At 43.3% G+C, this 22,677-nt stretch overlaps 1 protein-coding gene across 1 annotated transcript in view; it reads left to right on the plus strand.

Moving 5' to 3' along the window:
* The window catches only part of EPHB1 (EPH receptor B1), a 417,321-nt gene that overhangs the window by 218,964 nt on the left and 175,680 nt on the right, over positions 1–22,677 (plus strand). The window contains exon 3 of the mRNA XM_069727937.1: positions 14,472–15,153. Coding sequence (XP_069584038.1) covers positions 14,472–15,153 — 682 coding nt within the window. The remainder of the gene's footprint in view (positions 1–14,471; positions 15,154–22,677) is intronic.

Genomic DNA, 22,677 nt, shown 5'->3' on the forward strand with positions numbered 1-22,677 from the left:
TCTGTTCCGCTGTTCAATGTCTACATCTGGCCAGTGTTGACAGCTCATCTGTGGGGGTGCCAGGTGTCAGACCCCACATTAGAAGGTATCCGGGAGATAAGTCATTAATATTAGAGTCCCTAAAAATTCCTTTATTGTAAGGAGTCTGTAGCCCAGAGGTGTCAAACTGCATTCCTCGAGGGCCGCAAACAGGTCATGTTTTCAGGATTTCCTTGTATTGCACAGGTGATAATTTAATCACCTACACAGAATGATTCCAGCACCTTGTGCAATACAAGGAAATCCTGAAAACATGGCCTGTTTGCGGCCCTTGAGGAATGCAGTTTGACACCTCTGCTGTAGCCCGTCCTTACAGTTTAAAGAGCTGTCAGCCGAACGATAACTGCTGGCCCAACGATCAGCTGAACTATGTCAGCTGTCTCTTTTATACACAGGAGGGCTCGCTCTGGTGACAGCTTATCTTTTAGAGAGCAAAAGGATCGTTAGTCCAAAGTCAGACATGTCGGATCCTTGGCTCCCCGACATCATCTCATTGGGATAACTGGAGACCTGCATACACATTAGACTTTCAGCCGAATTTGAAGATAGGTGTATTATGTATGGGGTCGTTAATTGTCATGCTTTGACTTGGATCCATTTATTATGAACAATTCCCTAATGTTGTATTATCATTGGCAAATACCAACTGCAAATCCATCGTCATTGCAATACTCAGAGGATTTCCAGAAACAGCCTGAATCTGTTGACCATGCGCTAAGTATTAATGTTATATGGAAGATTCATTATAAAGTCCTTATCATGTCAGTAAAGAGGTTGTCCACTACTTTATCATTCATGGCCTATTCTATTCAAATCAATAGGAGGCGGATGTGCAGTACCCGGCCGCGGCCAGAAGATGGAGCAGCTCCGCAATTGAGCACTTCTGTCCACCGACCGCCAACACAGAGAACAGCTGATTGATAGGGGGTCCAAGTGTCTGTGCCCGACTGATCAGGCAATGATGATCTATCCTGAAGTCATCAATGATAAAGTAGTGGACAACCTCTTTAAAATTAGCACTGAGGCTCATGTGCCATTCTTTTTGTTAATCTTAAAAAACAGTTCAAAGAATTGAATTCCCCATGCTGTTTTAGATTCAACATACTCTGCTGATTAATTAATTACAATCTATACGGTATAGTAGTTGCATATACACACAAACGGTATATGTATATTTTAATTAATTATTTTGTGCGCGTGTAACCACCACTAGGTGGCGCTTGTGAGCTTACTGCACAACGGTCAATTTATTCAATAAGCTCCTGGGCTCCCTCTAGTGGAGACTGCAGTTTACCGGAATGTTATTATTTAGCGCTAATCTTCCTTCCAGAGAATTTGGAGCTCTGTATCTATAGATTAAATCAGCGGGAAAAAAAAAAGTTAATGTTCAAGGAAGGACATTCACAGTCTGAATTCATTTCATTATTTCTTATATGAATGTACTGCATTAAAATGTCAGCTAGATCATTTCTGGAGCCAAGCCCTGGCTTTACCGAAAAGCATATACCGTAATTAGTTAATTACCCCTATTGCTGGTTACACAAAGCTAATAAGTTATGACAAAGAGGACAATGCGTGATGGCGCTTCGAACTATTTTCTGGAAAATCTGGTCATTATCCTAACGCCCTTTACATTTACACGCCAGTGTGTTCCTGCTAATAGTGCATGTGAGCGTCTCATAGCCTTTAGCGCTGCAGAATACATCCATCCTGATATCTACTAATGAGACCAGATTGCCGGTTCTTTTTTTAGATTTCGCTCTGGTGACCTTTTTTTCTTTTTTGCTTCATATCAAAGCAGATAATTAAGGAGCTAAGTGTAATAATCATCCTATGTCGGGCCAGATGATATCTTCTAGTACTAATGAAGTGAGTAGATATCTCCACCATTCAGTTACGGTCAATGCTTGTGCAACGCGTGAACGTTCAGTGTGGCGCTCAGATAGCGTGGACATGGCCGGAGATCAGACAAAACTTACAGGATTGTATTAATGACACAAAGGCAATATAAATACTCTTATAAAGCGCTAAATTCTACCCTGAAAGCACGGCTTAAAGAAGCACTCCCATTAAAATATGTCTTTTCTGTGTACGTACAATTGCTCATTTTGCCTTGAAGAAAGTGCATGGCGCACGGAAATCTTTTCAATCTCATTTTTCCCTTGATCAATGCCATCCTTCAAGTTGTCAAGTATGTTAAATAATAAGTCATATTTGCATTCCATATTAATAATAATAATAATTTTTATTTATATAGCGCCAACATATTCCGCAGCGCTTTACAAATTATAGAGGGGACTTGTACAGACAATAGACATTACAGCATAACAGAAATCACAGTTCAAAATAGATACCAAGAGGAATGAGGGCCCTGCTCGCAAGCTTACAAACTATGGGGAAATCTTATTAATTAAATTAATCTTCTCCAGAACTGGAGTTATATTACAACTTTACAGCTCTACCCAGAGTATCTGCAACCATTAAAGAGGTAGTTACTCCCATTTTTCAAACCTATTTATGAAACCTCCGCTTTCGTGGAAAATGGACGTGTCCGTTGCTTCCCTGCAAAGAAAAAGATTTGAGTTAACCACACATAAGCATGAGTTAAGCTAATTACACTGAAAGATGATCGTGAGCGAGCCTTCTTAAAGGGGTTTTCCAGGAAAAGAAAAAAAAAAGCTAAAGTAAATGTCATTATGAATGATATGAATAAATTCCTAAATACTTTTAATGGGCAAATAGCAATTATTTTGTCTGGGGAAGTAATCTCTATATCATTAAGATGGCCGCCACCTTGTCAAATAGGCAGAAACCTGTCCCAGAATGTTAGGAGAGGTGCTTGTGAGCATGTGCAGTAAGAAGCTCAACATTCCAAGACAGATTTCTGCCCGTATAACAAGTCGGCTTCCCTAGGCAATTCTATTACAATTTGTTAATTGAAAATATTTAGGAATTTATATATAACTAGCTGAAGAGCCCGGGGTTGCCTGGGCATAGTAAATATCTGTAGTTAGTTATAGCACCTCACTTCTCTTATTTTCCCATCACACCTCTCATTTCCCCGCTAGCATCTTTGATTTTCTCCCTTACACCTCTCATTTTCCCCCTCACGCCACTTATTTTCCCCACACTCCTCTCATTCCCCCCTAACACTTGTCATTTCGACCTCACAACTGTCATTTTCCGATCACTCCACTATTTTCCCTCACTCCTCTCATTTTGCACTCACACCTTTTCATTTTCACCTCAACATCTCATTTTCACCTCAGACCTCTCATTTTCCCCTCAGTATATACATGTTTGTCATCTCCCTTATATATAGTATACTCCTGTATGTCATCCCCTGTATATAGTATATACCTGTATGTCATCTCCCCTGTATATAGTATATACCTGTATGTCATCTCTCCTGTAAATAGTATATACCTGCTGTATGTCATCTCCTCTTGCATATTGTATGTACCTGTATGTCATCTCCTGTATATAGTATATATCTGTATGTCATCTCCCCTGTATATAGTATGTACCTGCTGTATGTCATCTCCTCCTGTATATACCTGTGTGTCATCTCCTCTTTTATATAGTATATACCTGTATGTCATCTCCTCCTGTATATAGTATATACCTGTATGTCATCTCCTCCTATATATATATATATATATATATATATACCTGTGTCATCTCCTCTTATATATATATATAGTATATACCTGTATGTCATCTCCTCCTGTATATAGTATATACCTGTGTCATCTCCTCTTATATATATAGTACATACCTGTATGTCATCTCTTCCTGTATATAGTATATACCTGTATGTCATCTCCTGGCGGCCTCGACCAATCAGAGACGCGGGATGTCTACGTCCTTTATGATATCATCGTCACTGTGCCCGTCGCTGATTGGTCGAGGCCTGGCGGCCTCGACCAATCAGAGACGTGGGATTTCCTGGACAGACAGACAGACAGAAAGACAGACAGACAGACAGAAAAACCCTTAGACAATTATATATATAGACTAGATTGTGGCCCGATTCTAACGCATCGGGTATTCTAGAATATGCATGTCCCCGTAGTATATGGACAATGATGATTCCAGAATTCGCGGCAGACTGTGCCCGTCGCTGATTGGTCGAGGCAACCTTTATGACATCATCGTCGCCATGGCAACCATTATGACATCTACGTCGATACTGTGCCCGTCGCTGAATCAGAAAAGTGAGATGTCTACGTCCTTTATGACATCATCGTCGCTGTGCCCGTTGCTGATTGGTCGAGGCCTGGCGGCCTCGACCAATCAGAGACGCAGGATGTCTACGTTCTTTATGACATCATCGTCGCTGTGCCCGTTGCTGATTGGTCGAGGCCTGGCGGCCTCGACCAATCAGAGACGCGGGATTTCCAGGACAGACAGACAGACAGACAGAAAGACAGACAGACGGAAAAACCCTTAGACAATTATATATATATAGATATCTGTATGTCATCTCCCCTGTATATAGTATGTACCTGCTGTATGTCATCTCCTCCTGTATATACCTGTGTGTCATCTCCTCTTTTATATAGTATATACCTGTATGTCATCTCCTCTTGTATATAGTATATACCTGTAAGTCATCTCCTCCTGTATATAGTATATACCTGTATGTCATCTCCTCCTATATATAGTATATACCTGTATGTCATCTTTTCCTGTGTATAGTATATACCTGTAAGTCATCTCCTCCTGTATATAGTATATACCTGTGTGTCATCTGCTCCTGTATATAGTATATACCTGTGTGTCACCTCCCCTGTATATAGTATATACATGTTTGTCATCTCTTCCTGTATATAGTATACTAGATTGTGGCCCGATTCTAACGCATCGGGTATTCTAGAATATGCATGTCCCCGTAGTATATGGACAATGATGATTCCAGAATTCGCGGCAGACTGTGCCCATCGCTGATTGGTCGAGGCAACCTTTATGACATCATCGTCGCCATGGCAACCATTATGACATCATCGTCGCTGTGCCCGTTGCTGATTGGTCGAGGCCAATCAGAGACGCGGGATGTCTACGTCCTTTATGACATCATCGTCGCTGTGCCCGTTGCTGATTGGTCGAGGCCTGGCGGCCTCGACCAATCAGAGAGCAGGGATTTCCAGGACAGACAGACAGACAGACAGACAGACGGAAAAACCCTTAGGCAATTATATATATAGATGTGTGTGTCATCTCCTCCTGTATTAGACCTCGTTCACACGTTATTTGGTCAGTATTTATACCTCAGTATTTGTAAGCTAAATTGGCAGCCTGATAAATCCCCAGCCAACAGGAAGCCCTCCCCCCTGGCAGTACATATTAGCTCACACATACACATAATAGAGAGGTCATGTAACTGACAGCTGCCGTATTTCCTATATGGTATATTTGTTGCTCTTGTAGTTTGTCTGCTTATTAATCAGATTTTTATTTTTGGAGGATAATACCAGAAAAAACAGCAAAACGAGGCACTATCAGGATGCAGTGGACCCATGTGGTTAAGATGGAGACTACACAGGTGCAGCTTAACCGATGAGGCAGCCACTCTCAACCTACCAAACTAATGGAGGGGGTAACTGCTTGGCACATTGCTGCACATAAAAGGCTTGTATGTGGCGCTGTTCACACAATGGAGATGCACAGCATCCAGGCAAGCCTAGTAGTGACACCCTTCTATTAGATCAGGCGGGCCTGCCCAGCGCTATCCAAATGCACCCCATGTGAACAGACACCACAGGATAATACCAGACTTGTGTGTTTTTTATGGTGAGTTTAATGTGTCAAGTTGTGTGTGTTGAGCTGCGTGTGGCGACATGCATGTAACGACTTTTGTGAGATGAGTTTTGTGTGGGGACACGCGTGTAGCAACTTTTTGTGTGTCGAGTTGCATGTGACAGGTTAGTGTAGCAAGTTATGTGCAGCAAGTTTTGCGCATGGCAAGTTTTGCGCGTGGTGAGTTTTATGTGTGGTGCATTTTGAGTATGTGTGAGTTTTGTATGAGGTAACTTTTGCATGTGTTGCAACTTTTGTGCATGTGCCAATTTTTCCACGTGTGCAAGTTTTGAGTGTGGCGAGTTTTCCATGAGGTGAGTTTTGCACGTGTGGCGAGTTTTGCGTGAGCCTAGTTTTCCATGTGGCGAATTTTGCGCGTGGCGACTTTTGAGTGTCGACTTTTGTGTTTCAACTTTTATGTGGCGAGGTTGGTGTATGTGTGGTGAAATGTGTGCTGAGGGTGGTATATGTGTTCAAGCACGTGGTAGTGTGTGGCGCATTTTGTGTGTGTGTGTTCATATCCCCATGTGTGGTGAGTATCCCATGTCGGGGCCCCACCTTAGCAACTGTACGGTATATACTCTTTGGCGCAATCGCTCTCATTCTTTAAGTCCCCCTTGTTCACATCTGGCAGCTGTCAATTTGCCTCCAACACTTTTCCTTTCACTTTTTCCCCATTATGTAGATAGGGGCAAAATTGTTTGGCGATTTAGGATGCGCGGGGTTAAAATTTCGCCTCACAACATAGCCTATGACGCTCTAGGGGTCCAGACGTGTGACTGTGCAAAATGTTGTGGCTGTAGCTGCGACGGTGCAGATGCCAGTCCCGGACATACACACATACACACACACACATACATACACACACACACATTCAGATTTATATATTAGATGATATTTCCTTTAGTGCTTTAATTTTTTTCCATTCCCAGTGAACCCTTTTAAAAAGGCTTGTTTCACAATGATCAATCAGTGTAAACAGGTTTCAGATCACCTGAAAAAGCATCTTTTCCGGCGGTGCTTTGTCCTGTGTAAACAGGACTCACGTTGCCGAGAACTGTGGCAGTTTATGAGCACTGAACCATCTTCTACAGTTCATTCAGTCCACATCATTCACTGTGGTATACCTGCATAAACTGGTTAGGAAATGACCGCCGATCTGGAAAGGTTTACCTATCGGTGATGGTCCATGTCAACGGACGCAAAATCCATTGCAATCGATGAAAGTTATAAAATGAGCCAAGTCAGTGGTGGACACAGACAGAAAATGGGCCCTATGTAAGAACAGTATATGGGCCCATTGCAGTCGAATAGCTCTGTTTTGACAGAAGATGGAAACCTCTTGGGCCCCTGTGTGGCAACACCAATGATATGTCCGCCTCTAAGCCAAATGTTTCACATCACTCATAAACTACAATGGAAAGAGTCATATTCATGCACAACCATAACTTCTACTCTGGAGAAATAATAGGTTGGTTCCAGAGACAGCCGGGGTCCACACAGGATGGCGTCATGGCCCATAGATTGTGCGCTGCTGATCCAGAGGGCCCTGTGATGAGGCCTTCCTCTGGTTGTATTGGACTTAGTTCTTGTTTCTGTAGAGTACTGTAATACAGGCTTACTCACACCGCAAAGCATTGCTCTACAACAAGGCATCCTACGGCACACGCGTGATTTCTTTCAGAATGAATTAGCCAGAAAAATAACCCCTCTGTATAAAATTGGGGTCATAGAGAAATATAGAAGAAGGCTGTGTGAGCCATGGTAATGCATCTTACAATTCAGAGGCTGTATACACCATTGGAGAAAGGGCTGGTTAAAGGTATGAGAGAGCTCATTGTTAAGCCGTGTTGGCTCTGACACTATATAAATAGCCGAGACAATAAAGGGCCTTTATCATAAGTCTTCATATTAGCAGCGGCTCTATGTGTATATTCCTGGTTTCATCACTACATAAAGGAGAAATTTAAATTACTTTTCCATTTAAAACAAGATCGATGGACAATGAAGCCCTTGTTGTAAATGATAAGAATATCGCTAAATTACTGTGGACGTCTATGACCATCTAGAGGCCAGAAGCTGCAAGACGAACGCATTTCTATAGGTCAAAGGAATAATTGATGTAGTAATTTATACCACTATAATCTCCATAATAATGTACCAGTAGTGGTACTTTAATGCTTGTAATAAACAAGCCTCACCTAACGCTGATGTGATGAATCCAGGAATCATCGATTCCAAGAAATCTATTTTTATTAGATTGGTGTGCCCGGGAATTGAGATACACACACACACACACACATATATATATATATATATATATATATATATATATATATATATATATATATATATATATATATATATATATCAGAAAGAAGTGGGATTATCACACGTTACAGAGTATCAATGCTCGTCAGCTCCGGCAGTTAGAGAGGACCTTTTGCCACTTTGAGCATGTTAAATTGGCCAATTGGCCATGTCGTGGAATAGTGCCTGCAGAGCTGAAAAAAAACATAGTTTTTATTTTTTAATTTCTCCTCTCTGTTGCGAAGATATTATCTTGTAAAGTTTAGCTTATAATTTATGTTATGAACAGGGGGTGTTGCCATAGATTTTTCTCTGGGGGGTGTGTACTTCTACCCTCCCTTGCATGACATTGACCAATAGTATGCAGGCAGCAACACACAGGGGAAAAAAGAACACGCCCTCCACTCTTCACTGATCTCTGCAACTACTGAGATACAGCAGAACTGAGTTATGTATCATTACAAGCACACTATGATCTCATCCTGTGGCAATCAATATGGGGGGAGGGTGAGAGCTGACAGCACTGTGAGGTGATATCTGGAAGGGATTGAAATGATGCATAACTCAGCTCTGCTGGATGATCACACCAGGGGTCCCCAAACTGTGGCTCACGGAGACATGTTGTGTTTCTCACCGTCAACCAGCTTGATGCATTAGCACTAGGTTTAGCAAAGAACTATGAAGAAAAGGTCTTCAGATGGTGACTTTTGTGAGGAGCCCTGCACTTAGGAGCAAATCTGTATGTGTATATGCTGGTGGGGAAGGGAGGATAAATATAGTAAACTGAAGATTGGATGATACTACCAGTTAGGCCGGCATCACACTGGCGTATTGCATCCAATGCGAGATCATCGGATACGATATGCTAATGACACTCGGCTCCTGCTCGCAGCAGAGGAGGAGCCGAGTGTCATGCGTCTGTGCTCCGATTCTCTCGCACAGGGAGGATCGGAGCACAGCTGCGGAGGAGGCGGAGAAATGAATTTCTTCATCTCCTCCATTGCTGGGGTCCACTTATAGCGCACATCACTCGGATGATATCCAAGTGGTGTGCGCTGTCTTACTCGCACTCATAGGCTTATATGGGTGCGAGTGAGCTGAGAGTTTTCCTCGGTCCGAGACAATCGCAGCATGCTGCGATTGTCTCAGACCGAGGAAAACGGCCGACAAAAAGTCGGCTGCTGGGAGCGGCCCCATATGTTAACATTGGTCCGAGTGCAATGCGATTTTTTTATCGCATTGCACTCGGCCTTTTAAAGCGCCATTGTGACTCCGGCCTTAGTGTGGTGCTTGAAACTGGATGCAGTAGTATGGGGAACGTGCATGATGCAAGAATATCAAAAGGGAGTAAAGGGGGAACCTCTCGAGGAAATTATTCAGCCAATAAGATGGGGGCAGAAGGTTCGGTGTACTTTCTGTGGGGAAACTTTGGCTGTCATACCATTAGTGTTAGATTTGTGGTGTCCTATGGAGGTAGGGGTCCCACTGAATGTGGCTCACGACCATCAGATCTGAATGTGGTTCTCAATGTAAGGCCGGGGTCACACTAGACCGTAATACGGCCGAGTGTAATGCGATAAAAAATGCATGCTGCGATTGTCTCGGACCGAGGAAAACTCTCGGCTCACTCGCACCCATATAAGCCTATGGGTGCGAGTGAGACAGCGCACACCACTCGGATATCATCCGAGTGATGTGTGCTATAAGCGGACCCCAGCAATGGAGGAGATGGAGAAATTCATTTCTCCGCCTCCTCCACAGCTGTGCTCCGACACTCCCTCTGCGAGAGATTCGGAGCACAGACGCATGACACTGGATCATGGGGTGCATTATCATGGGGTGCAGGATCATGGGGTGCATTAAAAGAGGTCTGGATACACATGATGAGAGCATTATACTGCCTCTGTACAAATCCCTAGTTAGACCGCACATGGAGTACTGTGTCCAGTTTTGGGCACCGGTGCTCAGGAAGGATATAATGGAACTAGAGAGAGTACAAAGGAGGGCAACAAAATTAATAAAGGGGATGGGAGAACTACAATACCCAGATAGATTAGCGAAATTAGGATTATTTAGTCTAGAAAAAAGACGACTGAGGGGCGATCTAATAACCATGTATAAGTATATAAGGGGACAATACAAATATCTCGCTGAGGATCTGTTTATACCAAGGAAGGTGACGGGCACAAGGGGGCATTCTTTGCGTCTGGAGGAGAGAAGGTTTTTCCACCAACATAGAAGAGGATTCTTTACTGTTAGGGCAGTGAGAATCTGGAATTGCTTGCCTGAGGAGGTGGTGATGGCGAACTCAGTCGAGGGGTTCAAGAGAGGCCTGGATGTCTTCCTGGAGCAGAACAATATTGTATCATACAATTATTAGGTTCTGTAGAAGGACGTAGATCTGGGGATTTATTATGATGGAATATAGGCTGAACTGGATGGACAAATGTCTTTTTTCGGCCTTACTAACTATGTTACTATGTTACTATGTTACTCGGCTCCTGCTCTGCTGCGAGCAGGAGCCGAGTGTCATTAGCATATTGCATCTGATGCTCTCGCATCGGATGCAATACGCTAGTGTGACCCCGGCCTAAGAAAGGTTGGACATTCAATACGAATAAAACTGGGAAGAGACAAATTCAATAGGGTCTTATCCAATGACAATGGGACATCAGAGAAAAGGGGAGATATACTCACCTTGCTGAGTTGCTAAATGGCAACACATGAACGGCATGTTTGTCCTGATGAAGAGGTCCTGAGTGATCTCAAAATGCGGTGACTTTTAAACCTGTTCTAATAAATGATTTGATTTTAAGCACTTTTTTTTATCTCATCAGCGCATATGTGATACCCGCCTTTCTTTTCCCGCATACCAAAGGTTGGGCATGACTGATCTACATGGTAGCTGCGAGTAGGGTGCGTTGGTGTTTTACACCAGTTTTCTGGCATACGCACTTTGATGTATAGGTCCCTATCATAGTGAATAGAGGATCACTATGGAAAAATCTGTCTGTGATGAGAGCGACTTTACGCGCCCGTCCGCCCGCACGCAGCTCAGTAGGTTGTGCACATTGCAGGGGTGGATGTACTTGTACCATTGCTGCCACCTCCAAAGCAGGTGGCATTGTGTATGAGCTGTTGGACTGCAAAGGGCCCTGTATAGTCCGTGTCCATTTTTTGGCACATTTCTGTGCACTTTAAGCACGAGGTGGCACCACACTATGTAAATAAATGTCAGAACTTTTTACTTAATCGATTTTTTTTTTAGCGGGTCCATAAATGGCAAATTAGGAACTGCATTTTAGAGGCAGGTAGTAGGGCTTTGGCAAATTCATTTATGGCATGATATGAAACATTTATACATTAAAGAAAATATTTAAAAAAAATGCTGGTGATAATTAGAGTAGCATCTGATACATGAGGGGATAGTCTACAAGGCCAAGTGCTTCATTTTGGTAATTGTTTAATGTACCTTGTTATTATTATTGACAGTTGCATTTGCCGCGATTGTGAGGACTCATGTTGGTAGGAATGAAGACTTCCGCCACTGCCTCTCCGCACGCACCTTATCCTCCTTCATCTCCTGTTTATTTCATTATCAGAACAATAACATTGCTTTTTAAGATGAGGCTTTAATTAGTTGCTGCGGTGACTTCCTCCCCGGAGCTTGCGGAGCGCAAATTTCTAAAGTACCGTGAAGTGCTATCCAGCCAAATTAATCTTTGTGATTAATATCACTTACCTTTGTGATGCAGGAGTAGCAGAAATGTAGATAATGAGCCGGGAGTAGACAAGATGATGCTTAGTGGGGGATCTGCTTTATGCAAAGGATAAAAAAAAAAAACATGTCTGGTTCTCAGAAGACGAGTTATGCTGGCGAGGAGCGGAGTGCTGCAGAAGGAGAATTCTCCATAGAGAGAAAATGCAGAGCTCTTACCAGACAAAAGGTAATTTTACATGCCAATAGTAAGGGTTTGTGCTTCCCTGGCTGCCGTTTCGCTTGACGCTTTAAAAGCCCCAGCCTCCATTTTAATACGGCGCGCTCCTGTATTCAGGGAAACCATCTGTCTGACATAGCGCCACTGGTTTACATTTAACGCTTTGGATCTACGTCCTGTTACATAAAGTAATTCTCCCATCATGTCGCTTCCGAGCCAACATCCGTCATATTGACTATGAGAAGTACATGGCGGGGCGCTGGAGTGTGAGTCCATCCTGCCGGGGACGGCTTGGCGGGTTCAGGGTGCTGTTACTTTAAGATAAGAGAAATGAGGCTGCCCATTATCTGGTTAGAAGAAGAAGCAGCGGGGATAACGCCTGGGGGTTTGTTGGTGAGGTCAGCAGTAGCTTTGCTCCCTGCTATATACCACTTGGCCCCCTGCCTGCACCCATAATTGAATAGTAACATTAATAAATAGGACAAGTGAAGATAAGCAGCTTTGTAATATATCTTAGCAGAAAAATATGCCTCTTTCTATATTTATCAGTCTTTCGTTTGTCTTCTGTACTCATCATTCAGTCTCGAAACCTGCTAAGAAACTGTCTACAAATCTGTCTTCAGTGACTGTAAAAACCCATGCAGAGGGGAGAGAAACTGCTATTAAATACCGGATGCAAATCACATAAAATGGCTTGTAATTAGCATAATTCATGCACACATGACAGCTTATTCTTTAAGTTTTTTTTTCACGTTCAAGAGGTTTTTGGGGACTTTAAGATGACAGAGCTATATGGTGCTGCGACTTCCATTGACTTGTTTTGGGAGATCCTGCAGTACCACCATTGGCCACTGCACAATGTACGCCGCTGTGTCACTTCCGGTATTCCACAACCCCTTTAATCGGATGATGGACCTCACTGATCTGATGGGAAGTCCCTGAAAACCTGCTTAGGGCCTGCACTCAATAGTAAGAGTACAATATTTTCTTGGTGTTTTAATTCACAGGTAGCAGTAATAAGCAAAAGTTAAGCATATTTAATAGATACCCACTGGGATCCTTGATGATGGCAAAATAGTTTTTTGAGGTTAATTGTTTTATTGCCTTATTGTATATATTAAGAAATAGATTAATTGAAATGGAAGAGAATCCGTCACCAGGTTTTTGCTATCCTAATTGAGAGTAGCATAATATTGAAGCAGTCTCTGATTTCAGCGATGTGTCCCTTACTGGGATGCTTGCTGTAGTTTTGATAAAATCACTGTTTTATCTACTGCATTTATGCAAGTTCTCTGAATAGAGAGCTCTGTATAACCCCACCCACATCACTGATTGGCAGCTTTCTGTCTATGCACAGTGTATGGGTGGGCCGTTTATAAAGTTGGATCCAATATGGCCGACTTCAAAATGATCACCACCCATCTGGAAAAAATTTCCACCTCCCTTATACTAATGTGCCACAAACAGGAAGTTGATATCACCAACCATTCCCATTTTATTTAGGTGTATCCATATACATGGCTTACCCAGGTTTTTCAGTATAAATGGCCCACCCTGTACATTTCTAATTGGTGGTATTTGCTAATATTATTATTGCACCTATTACATATTGAGAGAGGATCTTGAAGATGAAAATAGCCCTTTAAAGGTTTGTTTGATGTTTTTTTTACCCACTATGTATTAAACCAGTTGTTATATACAGAAGCTAGGGTGAAGGATAGGATGTACATGGATGAGGACTGTCACAGTTGCTCTAGATGACAGACCAAGTGTGTTGACTAACCCATAATCAATAGGATGAGGCCAATAGATTTATTCTTGGCTTGGTAGCATCTTCCTTGGCTTTGGTTGCGAAGGCCAATAGCAAAATTACAGCCTACATGACCTCTCTGTTAGGAAGGGGAAATATGGTTCACTCTATCTAGATGTCACTGTATGGAGCTCTTGAGTTTGGCTCCTCGAAAACTTGTGAACCTGTCACTTGGCCGACCCATTTTGGACAGCATGGAGAGAGAAGTTCCTTTCCTTTCTATGCCTATCAGTCTAATAGGCAGTCCTACTGGTGATTGGCCGATATCTCCATGCACAGTCATACAAGGAAGGTTGTCAACCATAGCACCGCCATTGTCAATGAATAGTACCGCCCGCTGGACTCCTACACATAGAAAGAGTGGGGCTTTAATGAATAAAGCGTAAGTTATGCTGATCCTTTTGTAACCAAAATACACTCTATCAATCTATGCAGCTCCTACTAAAACGAGGATGATCACAAGGTCACTCTTTAAGTAGTAATCTGACACTGTGCCACAGATTTACAGTCCCTTTCTACACAAGTGTATATGGATATTTTCCAGAATATATCATTGTAATTTTTTTTTCTTGCAGTGGGAAGAAGTAAGTGGCTACGATGAAAACCTCAACACTATCCGCACATATCAAGTGTGTAATGTCTTTGGGCCTAACCAAAACAACTGGCTCCGCACCACCTTTATTCCAAGGCGGAACGCCCAACGTGTCTATGTGGAAATGCGTTTCACTGTGCGGGACTGTAGTAGTCTCCCCAATGTGCCAGGATCTTGTAAGGAGACATTTAACTTATATTATTATGAGACAGACTCCCACGTTGCAAATAAAGACTCTGCCTTTTGGAACGATGCCCCTTATCTTAAAGTGGACACCATAGCTGCCGACGAGAGTTTCTCACAAGTGGACTTTGGTGGGAGGCTGATGAAGGTGAACACAGAGGTTCGCAGTTTTGGTCCATTGACTCGCAGTGGCTTCTATTTAGCCTTCCAGGACTATGGAGCATGCATGTCGCTCCTTTCCGTTCGTGTCTTCTTCAAAAAGTGCCCAAGTGTGGTTCAAAATTTTGCAGTCTTCCCTGAAACCATGACTGGGGCAGAAAGCACATCATTGGTGATATCAAGAGGCACCTGTATCCCAAATGCAGAAGAAGTAGATGTACATATTAAACTGTACTGCAATGGAGATGGCGAATGGATGGTTCCTATAGGAAGATGCACTTGCAAAGCTGGATATGAACCCGAGAACCACACTGTCTGTAAAGGTAAGAACTTGTCTATCTTGTCTAACGATATCCTGTCGACAGTATGTAGAGTTGATGTTATATCATTCAATGTTTGGGGACCTGATTAAAGAGGTGTTCTTATCTCGGATATTTAGACATCCTATACATATGCCACAAATGTCTGAGATACAACAGATCCACATCCCAGCCGACCTATATCAAAAAAGGGACTACTGTCCCTCTTCCAGCACCGAATTCTACTGGTGAGGTGGCCATGAATACACACCTCTTTCTGATGTCTTCCAGGGATGTTCAAAAAGCTGAGCTTGGCCTTTCTCGAACTCCCATGGAAGCTATTTGGGACTATCCACCTCTCTGCTGCATTGAAATTCGAGGAATGGGGACCTCCATTTTCTAAAGAAACTCATGCCCCATAGGTGAAACCCGCATCTAAGAACTTTACAGTCTAATGTTTCAAGTAGTGGACACAGCAAAAGGTTACTCAAGACGATTGTTGGCTGCTCTCATCCCTAAATGTTAGAATTAGACATAAAGGACAGATGGTAAGCCACCACCATCTGGTCGAGGACTGTAGGACTCAAGAAGAGCAATGCTGTGCAGATATATAACCTCTTCTATGTGAGGGTTACCATGAGGGCTGCTTTGGAACATTACTAATTACTTAAATTCTGGTAATTTATTCTAATCACCGGTCTCACATTCAACCTCCACCTTCTGTCACCAATTACATAGACCCTTCCAGTACGGTTCTGTAGCTTTGTGAGCACTCTAAGGTGACATATTGGTTTTCTACATTGTGTTGAAGTCTTGTTTCTTCTAGCAAAGTTTCATTTTCTAGGTAAATGATTTAATTAAGACGTATCTGAAAGAATAAGAGATTACGACAGTCATTCACTTACGGTACATTACAGGTAATAGTAGATTTTCCTTGCGGGTCCAACACTGGAGATTTATTCTTCCAAATCTTCCAGAATTCTGGCTCTTTTTTGCTACTTACCGTATTTCAAAGTGTCTAGAAAGGAGGCGAAAACAGTATTGGCACAAAATATTGGTAAAAAGTCAGCCAATTAAGAAGTGAGAAGTGCCTTTTCTGCCCTAGATCTGTCACAAAGCTTGGAGTCACTGTGGTCATTTTGGCTCATCTTCTAATTTTAGGCCGTCTAATTCTGAGACAGGATTAATACTTTTCCATAATTGTATCTTATCTGTTTCCTGGTTTTTCAAATGAAATTGTTTGTTCTAGTTACACCTCTGTATGTATGAGCCAATCACCACCCCACAGAACACATTTAAACGGTGCCCTCCTCCGCTTATGAACGTATTACCGCATGTTCTGCCAGCTCAACCACCATCCTCACCTATGAGCGCAATGGCAGTGTTGGCCGTCATGGCAGTGCTTGTGTGTGCAAGAGCCATTCCAGGTCTTGGCACCCACACAGCTTTACTGATCTGATGTGCCTGCCAGTCTAGGACCTTCTTTATAGGTGTATGCCCTAGGTTGGGTAAGAGTCACCCTAGGATTGAGGGGGGTGAATTGGTGGTAACCATTGGGTACGGGTGCTTATTTTGCTATACCCCCACCTGGTGACCGTATGTATGTGGGACCACGGTATTCAGTGGCTCACATGCACCAACCTGACTGCCCGTTTTTTTGGAGCAGTGATTTATACAGTGCGCACATTTGTATTGTGTGGGCTATCACAATCGGTTTCTGTTTATGTTTAATAGTGATATAGTATTGGAATTAGCTGTGTGATGTGTGTATTTTTGTCAGCATTTATCTGATATTGTGGTGGACCAATTATCCCTATGCATGTTTTTAGATGTTTTTAAATGTCTTTGTGTATGTTGTTCCATGAATAAAGACTTTTGTTACTTTTAGAACTATTGTGGTGATCCCTATTTTTATGCATATGCTTGTTCTTGTCTATCGTTACTGTTGTTTGGTATGCATATGGAGATCCCCTTCTTTACACCAACAGTCGGATGGTGCCCGCTTAACAAAGTGTTGCTGTGCAAGAGCCATTCCAGGAGTCATAGACCTCAAAACAGCCACTACATGTATAGTTCAGATAGATAGAAAGATAGATAGATAGATAGATAGATAGATAGATAGATAGATAGATAGATAGATAGATAGATAGATAGATAGATAGATAGATAGATAGATAAATAGATATACCGTATATGGGTAGATACTATAAAAAGATATTTTGGTATACACTGTATATTGGTAAATACTATAGATAGACATACTGCATATAGGTAGATACTTGTTGTGAGTTCTGTTTTTGGGCTCCAGACGGAAACTCCAGTATTTGGTCAAGTGGAAGGGTTATGGTCAGGAGGATAATTCTTGGGTGATTGCCTCTGATGTTCATGCTGCCGATTTGGTCCGTGCTTTTCATAGGGCTCATCCTGGTCGCCCTGGTGGTTCTCGTGAGGGTTCGGTGACCCCTCCTCAAGGGGGGGGTACTGTTGTGAGTTCTGTTTTTGGGCTCCCTCTAGTGGTTACTGATGGTACTGGGTGACTTGTGTTCTCTGCGGTCTCTGGTGTCCACCTGTTCCATCAGGTTATGGGAGTTTCCTATTTAACCTGGCTTTTTTGTCATTTCCTCGCCGGCTATCAATGTAATCAGCGTGTCTTTTTACCTCTGCTCCCTGCGTCTGTTATCTTCAGGACAAGCTAAGTTTTGATTTTCCTGTTCCACGTTTTGCTTAATTTTTGTCTTAGTCCAGCTTGCAGAGATGTGATTCCTTGCTGCTGGTTGCTCTAGTGGGCTGAAATTACTCCTTATGTTCCATGAGTTGGCACATGAGTTCAAGTAATTTCAGGATGGTTTTTTGAAGGGTTTTTCGCTGACCGCGCAGTTCACTTTTGTATCCTCTGCTATCTAGCTTTAGCGGGCCTCATTTTTGCTGATTCTATTTTCATAACTACGTATGTGCTTTCCTCTCATTTCACCGTTATTACATGTGGGGGGCTGCTATTTCTGTGGGGTGTTTCTCTGGAGGCAAGTGAGGTCTGTGTTTCTTCTTATAGGGGAAGTTAATCCTTCGGCTGGCGCGAGACGTCTAGGAATCATCGTAGGCACGTTCCCCGGCTACTGCTAGTTGTGTGTTTAGGTTCAGGATCGCGGTCAGCTCAGGTTCCATCACCCTAGAGCTTGTTTTGTTTTTGTGCTTGTCCTTTTGTGATCCCCTGCCATTGGGATCATGACAGTATAGCCGGCCCGAAAAAATTGGTCATCGTTTTGGCTGAAGTAGGAGGAAAAGTAGTCTGAGGAAGTTTTTTTTTTTTTTTTTTTTTTTTTTTCCCCCTCCTCAGTGTTTGCTGCCTAGCCTTAATTGCAGCTTGACTGCTTCTTTCCTCCTCTTAATCCTTGAATGGTTCTGACCTCAGCTGTTTATCATGGACGTCCAGAGTTTGGCTTCCAGCCTGAATAATCTTGCTGCTAAGGTTCAAAATATACAAGATTTTGTTGTACATACGCCTATGTCTGAACCTAGAATTCCTGTCCCAGAGTTTTTTTCTGGAGATAGATTTAGTTTTCTGAATTTTAGGAACAATTGCAAGTTGTTTCTTTCCTTGAAATCTCGCTCCTCTGGAGACCCTGCTCAGCAAGTCAAGATTGTTATATCTTTCCTGCGGGGTGACCCTCAGAATTGGGCATTTGCATTGGCACCAGGGGATCCTGCGTTGCTCAATGTGGATGCGTTTTTTCTGGCATTGGGTTTGCTCTATGAGGAACCTAACCTAGAGATTCAGGCTGAAAAAGCTTTATTGGCTCTCTCTCAGGGGCAAGATGAAGCAGAAATATATTGTCAGAAATTTCGGAAATGGTCGGTGCTTACTCAGTGGAATGAGTGCGCTCTGGCTGCAAAATTCAGAGATGGCCTTTCTGGGGCCATTAAAGATGTTATGGTGGGGTTCACGGCGCCTACAGGTCTGAATGAGTCCATGACTATGGCTATTCAGATTGATCGGCGTTTACGGGAGCGCAAACCTGTGCACCATTTGGCGGTGTCTTCTGAACAGGCACCTGAGATAATGCAATGTGATAGAATTCAGTCCAGAAGTGAACGGCAAAATTATAGGCGGAAAAATGGATTGTGTTTTTATTGTGGTGATTCAGCTCATGTTATATCAGCATGCTCTAAACGCACAAAAAAGGTTGATAAGTCTGTTGCCATTGGTACTTTACAGTCTAAGTTCATTCTGTCTGTGACGCTGATTTGTTCATTATCATCCATTTCGGTCGATGCCTATGTGGATTCAGGCGCTGCCCTGAGTCTTATGGATTGGTCATTTGCCAATCGCTGTGGGTTTAGTCTGGAACCTCTGGAAGTTCCTATTCCTTTGAAAGGAATTGACTCTACACCTTTGGCTATGAATAAACCTCAGTAGTGGACACAAGTGACCATGCGTATGACTCCCGTTCATCAGGAGGTGATTTGCTTCCTGGTACTGTATAATTTACATGATGTCTTAGTGCTTGGTCTGCCATGGTTACAAACTCATAACCCAGTCCTGGACTGGAAAACAATGTCTGTGTTAAGCTGGGGATGTCAGGGGGTTCATGATGATGTATCTCCGATTTCTATCGCTTCATCTACTCCTTCTGAGGTTCCGGTATTTTTGTCTGATTATCGGGAGGTTTTTGAGGAGCCTAAGCTCAGTTCGCTTCCTCCTCACAGGGATTGCGATTGTGCTATAGATTTGATTCCTGGCAGTAAATTCCCTAAAGGTCGTTTGTTCAATCTGTCAGTGCCAGAGCATACTGCTATGCGGAATTATGTTAAGGAGTCCTTGGAAAAGGGACATATCCGTCCATCTTCGTCCCCTTTGGGAGCAGGTTTTTTTTTTGTGGCCAAAAAAGATGGTTCCTTGAGGCCTTGCATAGATTATCGTCTTTTGAATAAGATTACAGTCAAATATCAGTATCCTTTGCCATTGTTGACTGATTTGTTCGCTCGCATTAAGGGGGCTAAATGGTTCACTAAGATTGATCTTCGCGGTGCGTATAATCTTGTGCGGATAAGGCAGGGTGATGAGTGGAAAACCGCATTTAATACGCCTGAGGGCCATTTCGAGTATTTGGTGATGCCTTTTGGACTTTCTAATGCTCCTTCTGTCTTCCAGTCTTTTATGCACGATATTTTCCGTGAATATCTGGATAAATTTATTATCGTGTATTTGGATGATGTTTTGGTTTTTTCTGATGACTGGGAGTCTCATGTTCAGCAGGTCAGGAAGGTGTTTCAGGTCCTGCGGGCCAATTCTTTGTTTGTAAAGGGTTCTAAATGTCTCTTTGGAGTCCAGAAGATTTCTTTTTTGGGGTATATTTTTTCCCCTTCTACTATTGAGATGGATCCCGTCAAGGTTCAGGCTATTTGTGACTGGACGCAGCCTACATCTCTTAAGAGTCTACAGAAGTTCTTGGGCTTTGCTAATTTTTATCGTCGCTTCATAACTAATTTTTCTAGTGTTGTTAAGCCTTTGACGGATTTGACTAAAAAGGGTGCTGATGTTACTGATTGGTCTCCTGCGGCTGTGGAGGCCTTTCAGGAACTTAAGCGCCGGTTTTCTTCTGCTCCTGTGTTGCGTCAGCCAGATACGTCGCTTCCTTTTCAGGTTGAGGTCGATGCTTCCGAGATCGGAGCGGGGGCGGTTTTGTCACAGAGAAGCTCCGATGGCTCAGTGATGAAGCCATGTGCGTTCTTTTCTAGAAAATTTTCGCCCGCTGAACGGAATTATGATGTTGGTAATCGGGAGCTTTTGGCCATGAAGTGGGCATTTGAGGAGTGGCGTCATTGGCTTGAGGGTGCTAGACATCGTGTGTTGGTCTTGACTGATCACAAAAATCTGATGTACCTTGAGTCTGCCAAGCGTCTGAATCCTAGACAGGCTCGTTGGTCACTGTTTTTCTCCCGTTTCAATTTTGTGGTTTCATACCTGCCAGGTTCAAAGAATGTGAAGGCGGATGCTCTTTCTTGGAGTTTTGTGCCTGACTCCCCTGGAAATTCTGAGCCCACTGGTATCCTTAGGGATGGGGTGATTTTGTCGGCTGTCTCCCCAGACTTGCGACGTGCTTTGCAGGAGTTTCAGGCGGATAAACCTGATCGTTGTCCGCCGGAAAGACTGTTTGTTCCGGATAATTGGACCACTAGAGTCATCTCCGAGGTCCATTCTTCTGTGTTGGCAGGTCATCCTGGAATATTTGGTACTAGAGACTTGGTGGCCAGGTCTTTTTGGTTGCCTTCCTTGTCGAGGGATGTGCGTTCTTTCGTGCAGTCTTGTGGAGTTTGCGCTCGGGCTAAGCCTTGCTGTTCTCGGGCCAGTGGATTGTTGTTACCTTTGCCTATCCCGAAGAGGCCTTGGACGCACATTTCCATGGACTTTATTTCGGATCTCCCTGTCTCTCAAAAAATGTCCGTCATATGGGTTGTGTGTGACCGCTTTTCTAAGATGGTTCATCTGGTACCCTTGCCTAAGTTACCTTCCTCCTCTGAGTTGGTCCCTCTGTTTTTTCAAAACGTGGTCCGTTTGCATGGCATTCCGGAGAACATCGTTTCTGACAGGGGATCCCAGTTTGTGTCTAGATTTTGGCGGACGTTCTGTGCTAAGATGGGCATTGATTTGTCCTTTTCGTCTGCATTCCATCCCCAGACGAATGGCCAGAACTAATCAGACTTTAGAAACTTATTTAAGGTGTTTTGTTTCTGCTGATCAAGATGACTGGGTTTCCTTTTTGCCGCTTGCCGAGTTTGCCCTTAATAATCGGGCTAGTTCTGCTACCTTGGTTTCTCCTTTCTTTTGTAATTCGGGGTTTCATCCTCGTTTTTCCTCTGGTCAGGTGGAGCCTTCTGATTGTCCTGGAGTGGACATGGTGGTGGATAGGTTGCATCGGATTTGGAGTCATGTGGTGGACAATTTGAAGTTGTCCCAGGAGAGGGCTCAGCAGTTTGCTAATCGCCGTCGCCGCGTGGGTCCTCGACTTCTTGTTGGGGACTTGGTGTGGTTGTCTTCTCGTTTTGTTCCTATGAAGGTCTCTTCTCCTAAGTTCAAGCCTCGGTTCATCGGTCCCTATAGGATCTTGGAAATTCTTAACCCTGTGTCATTTCGTTTGGATCTCCCGGCACCGTTTGCTATTCATAATGTGTTCCATCGGTCGTTGTTGCGGAAGTATGAGGTACCTGTCGTTCCTTCGCTTGAGCCTCCTGCTCCGGTGCTGGTGGAGGGTGAATTGGAGTATGTTGTGGAGAAGATCTTGGATTCTCGTGTTTCCAGACGGAAACTCCAGTATTTGGTCAAGTGGAAGGGTTATGGTCAGGAGGATAATTCTTGGGTGATTGCCTCTGATGTTCATGCTGCCGATTTGGTCCGTGCTTTTCATAGGGCTCATCCTGGTCGCCCTGGTGGTTCTCGTGAGGGTTCGGTGACCCCTCCTCAAGGGGGGGGTACTGTTGTGAGTTCTGTTTTTGGGCTCCCTCTGGTGGTTACTGATGGTACTGGGTGACTTGTGTTCTCTGCGGTCTCTG

The sequence above is a fragment of the Ranitomeya imitator genome, chromosome 5 (assembly GCF_032444005.1).
Source record: "Ranitomeya imitator isolate aRanImi1 chromosome 5, aRanImi1.pri, whole genome shotgun sequence".
Lineage (NCBI taxonomy): Eukaryota > Metazoa > Chordata > Amphibia > Anura > Dendrobatidae > Ranitomeya > Ranitomeya imitator.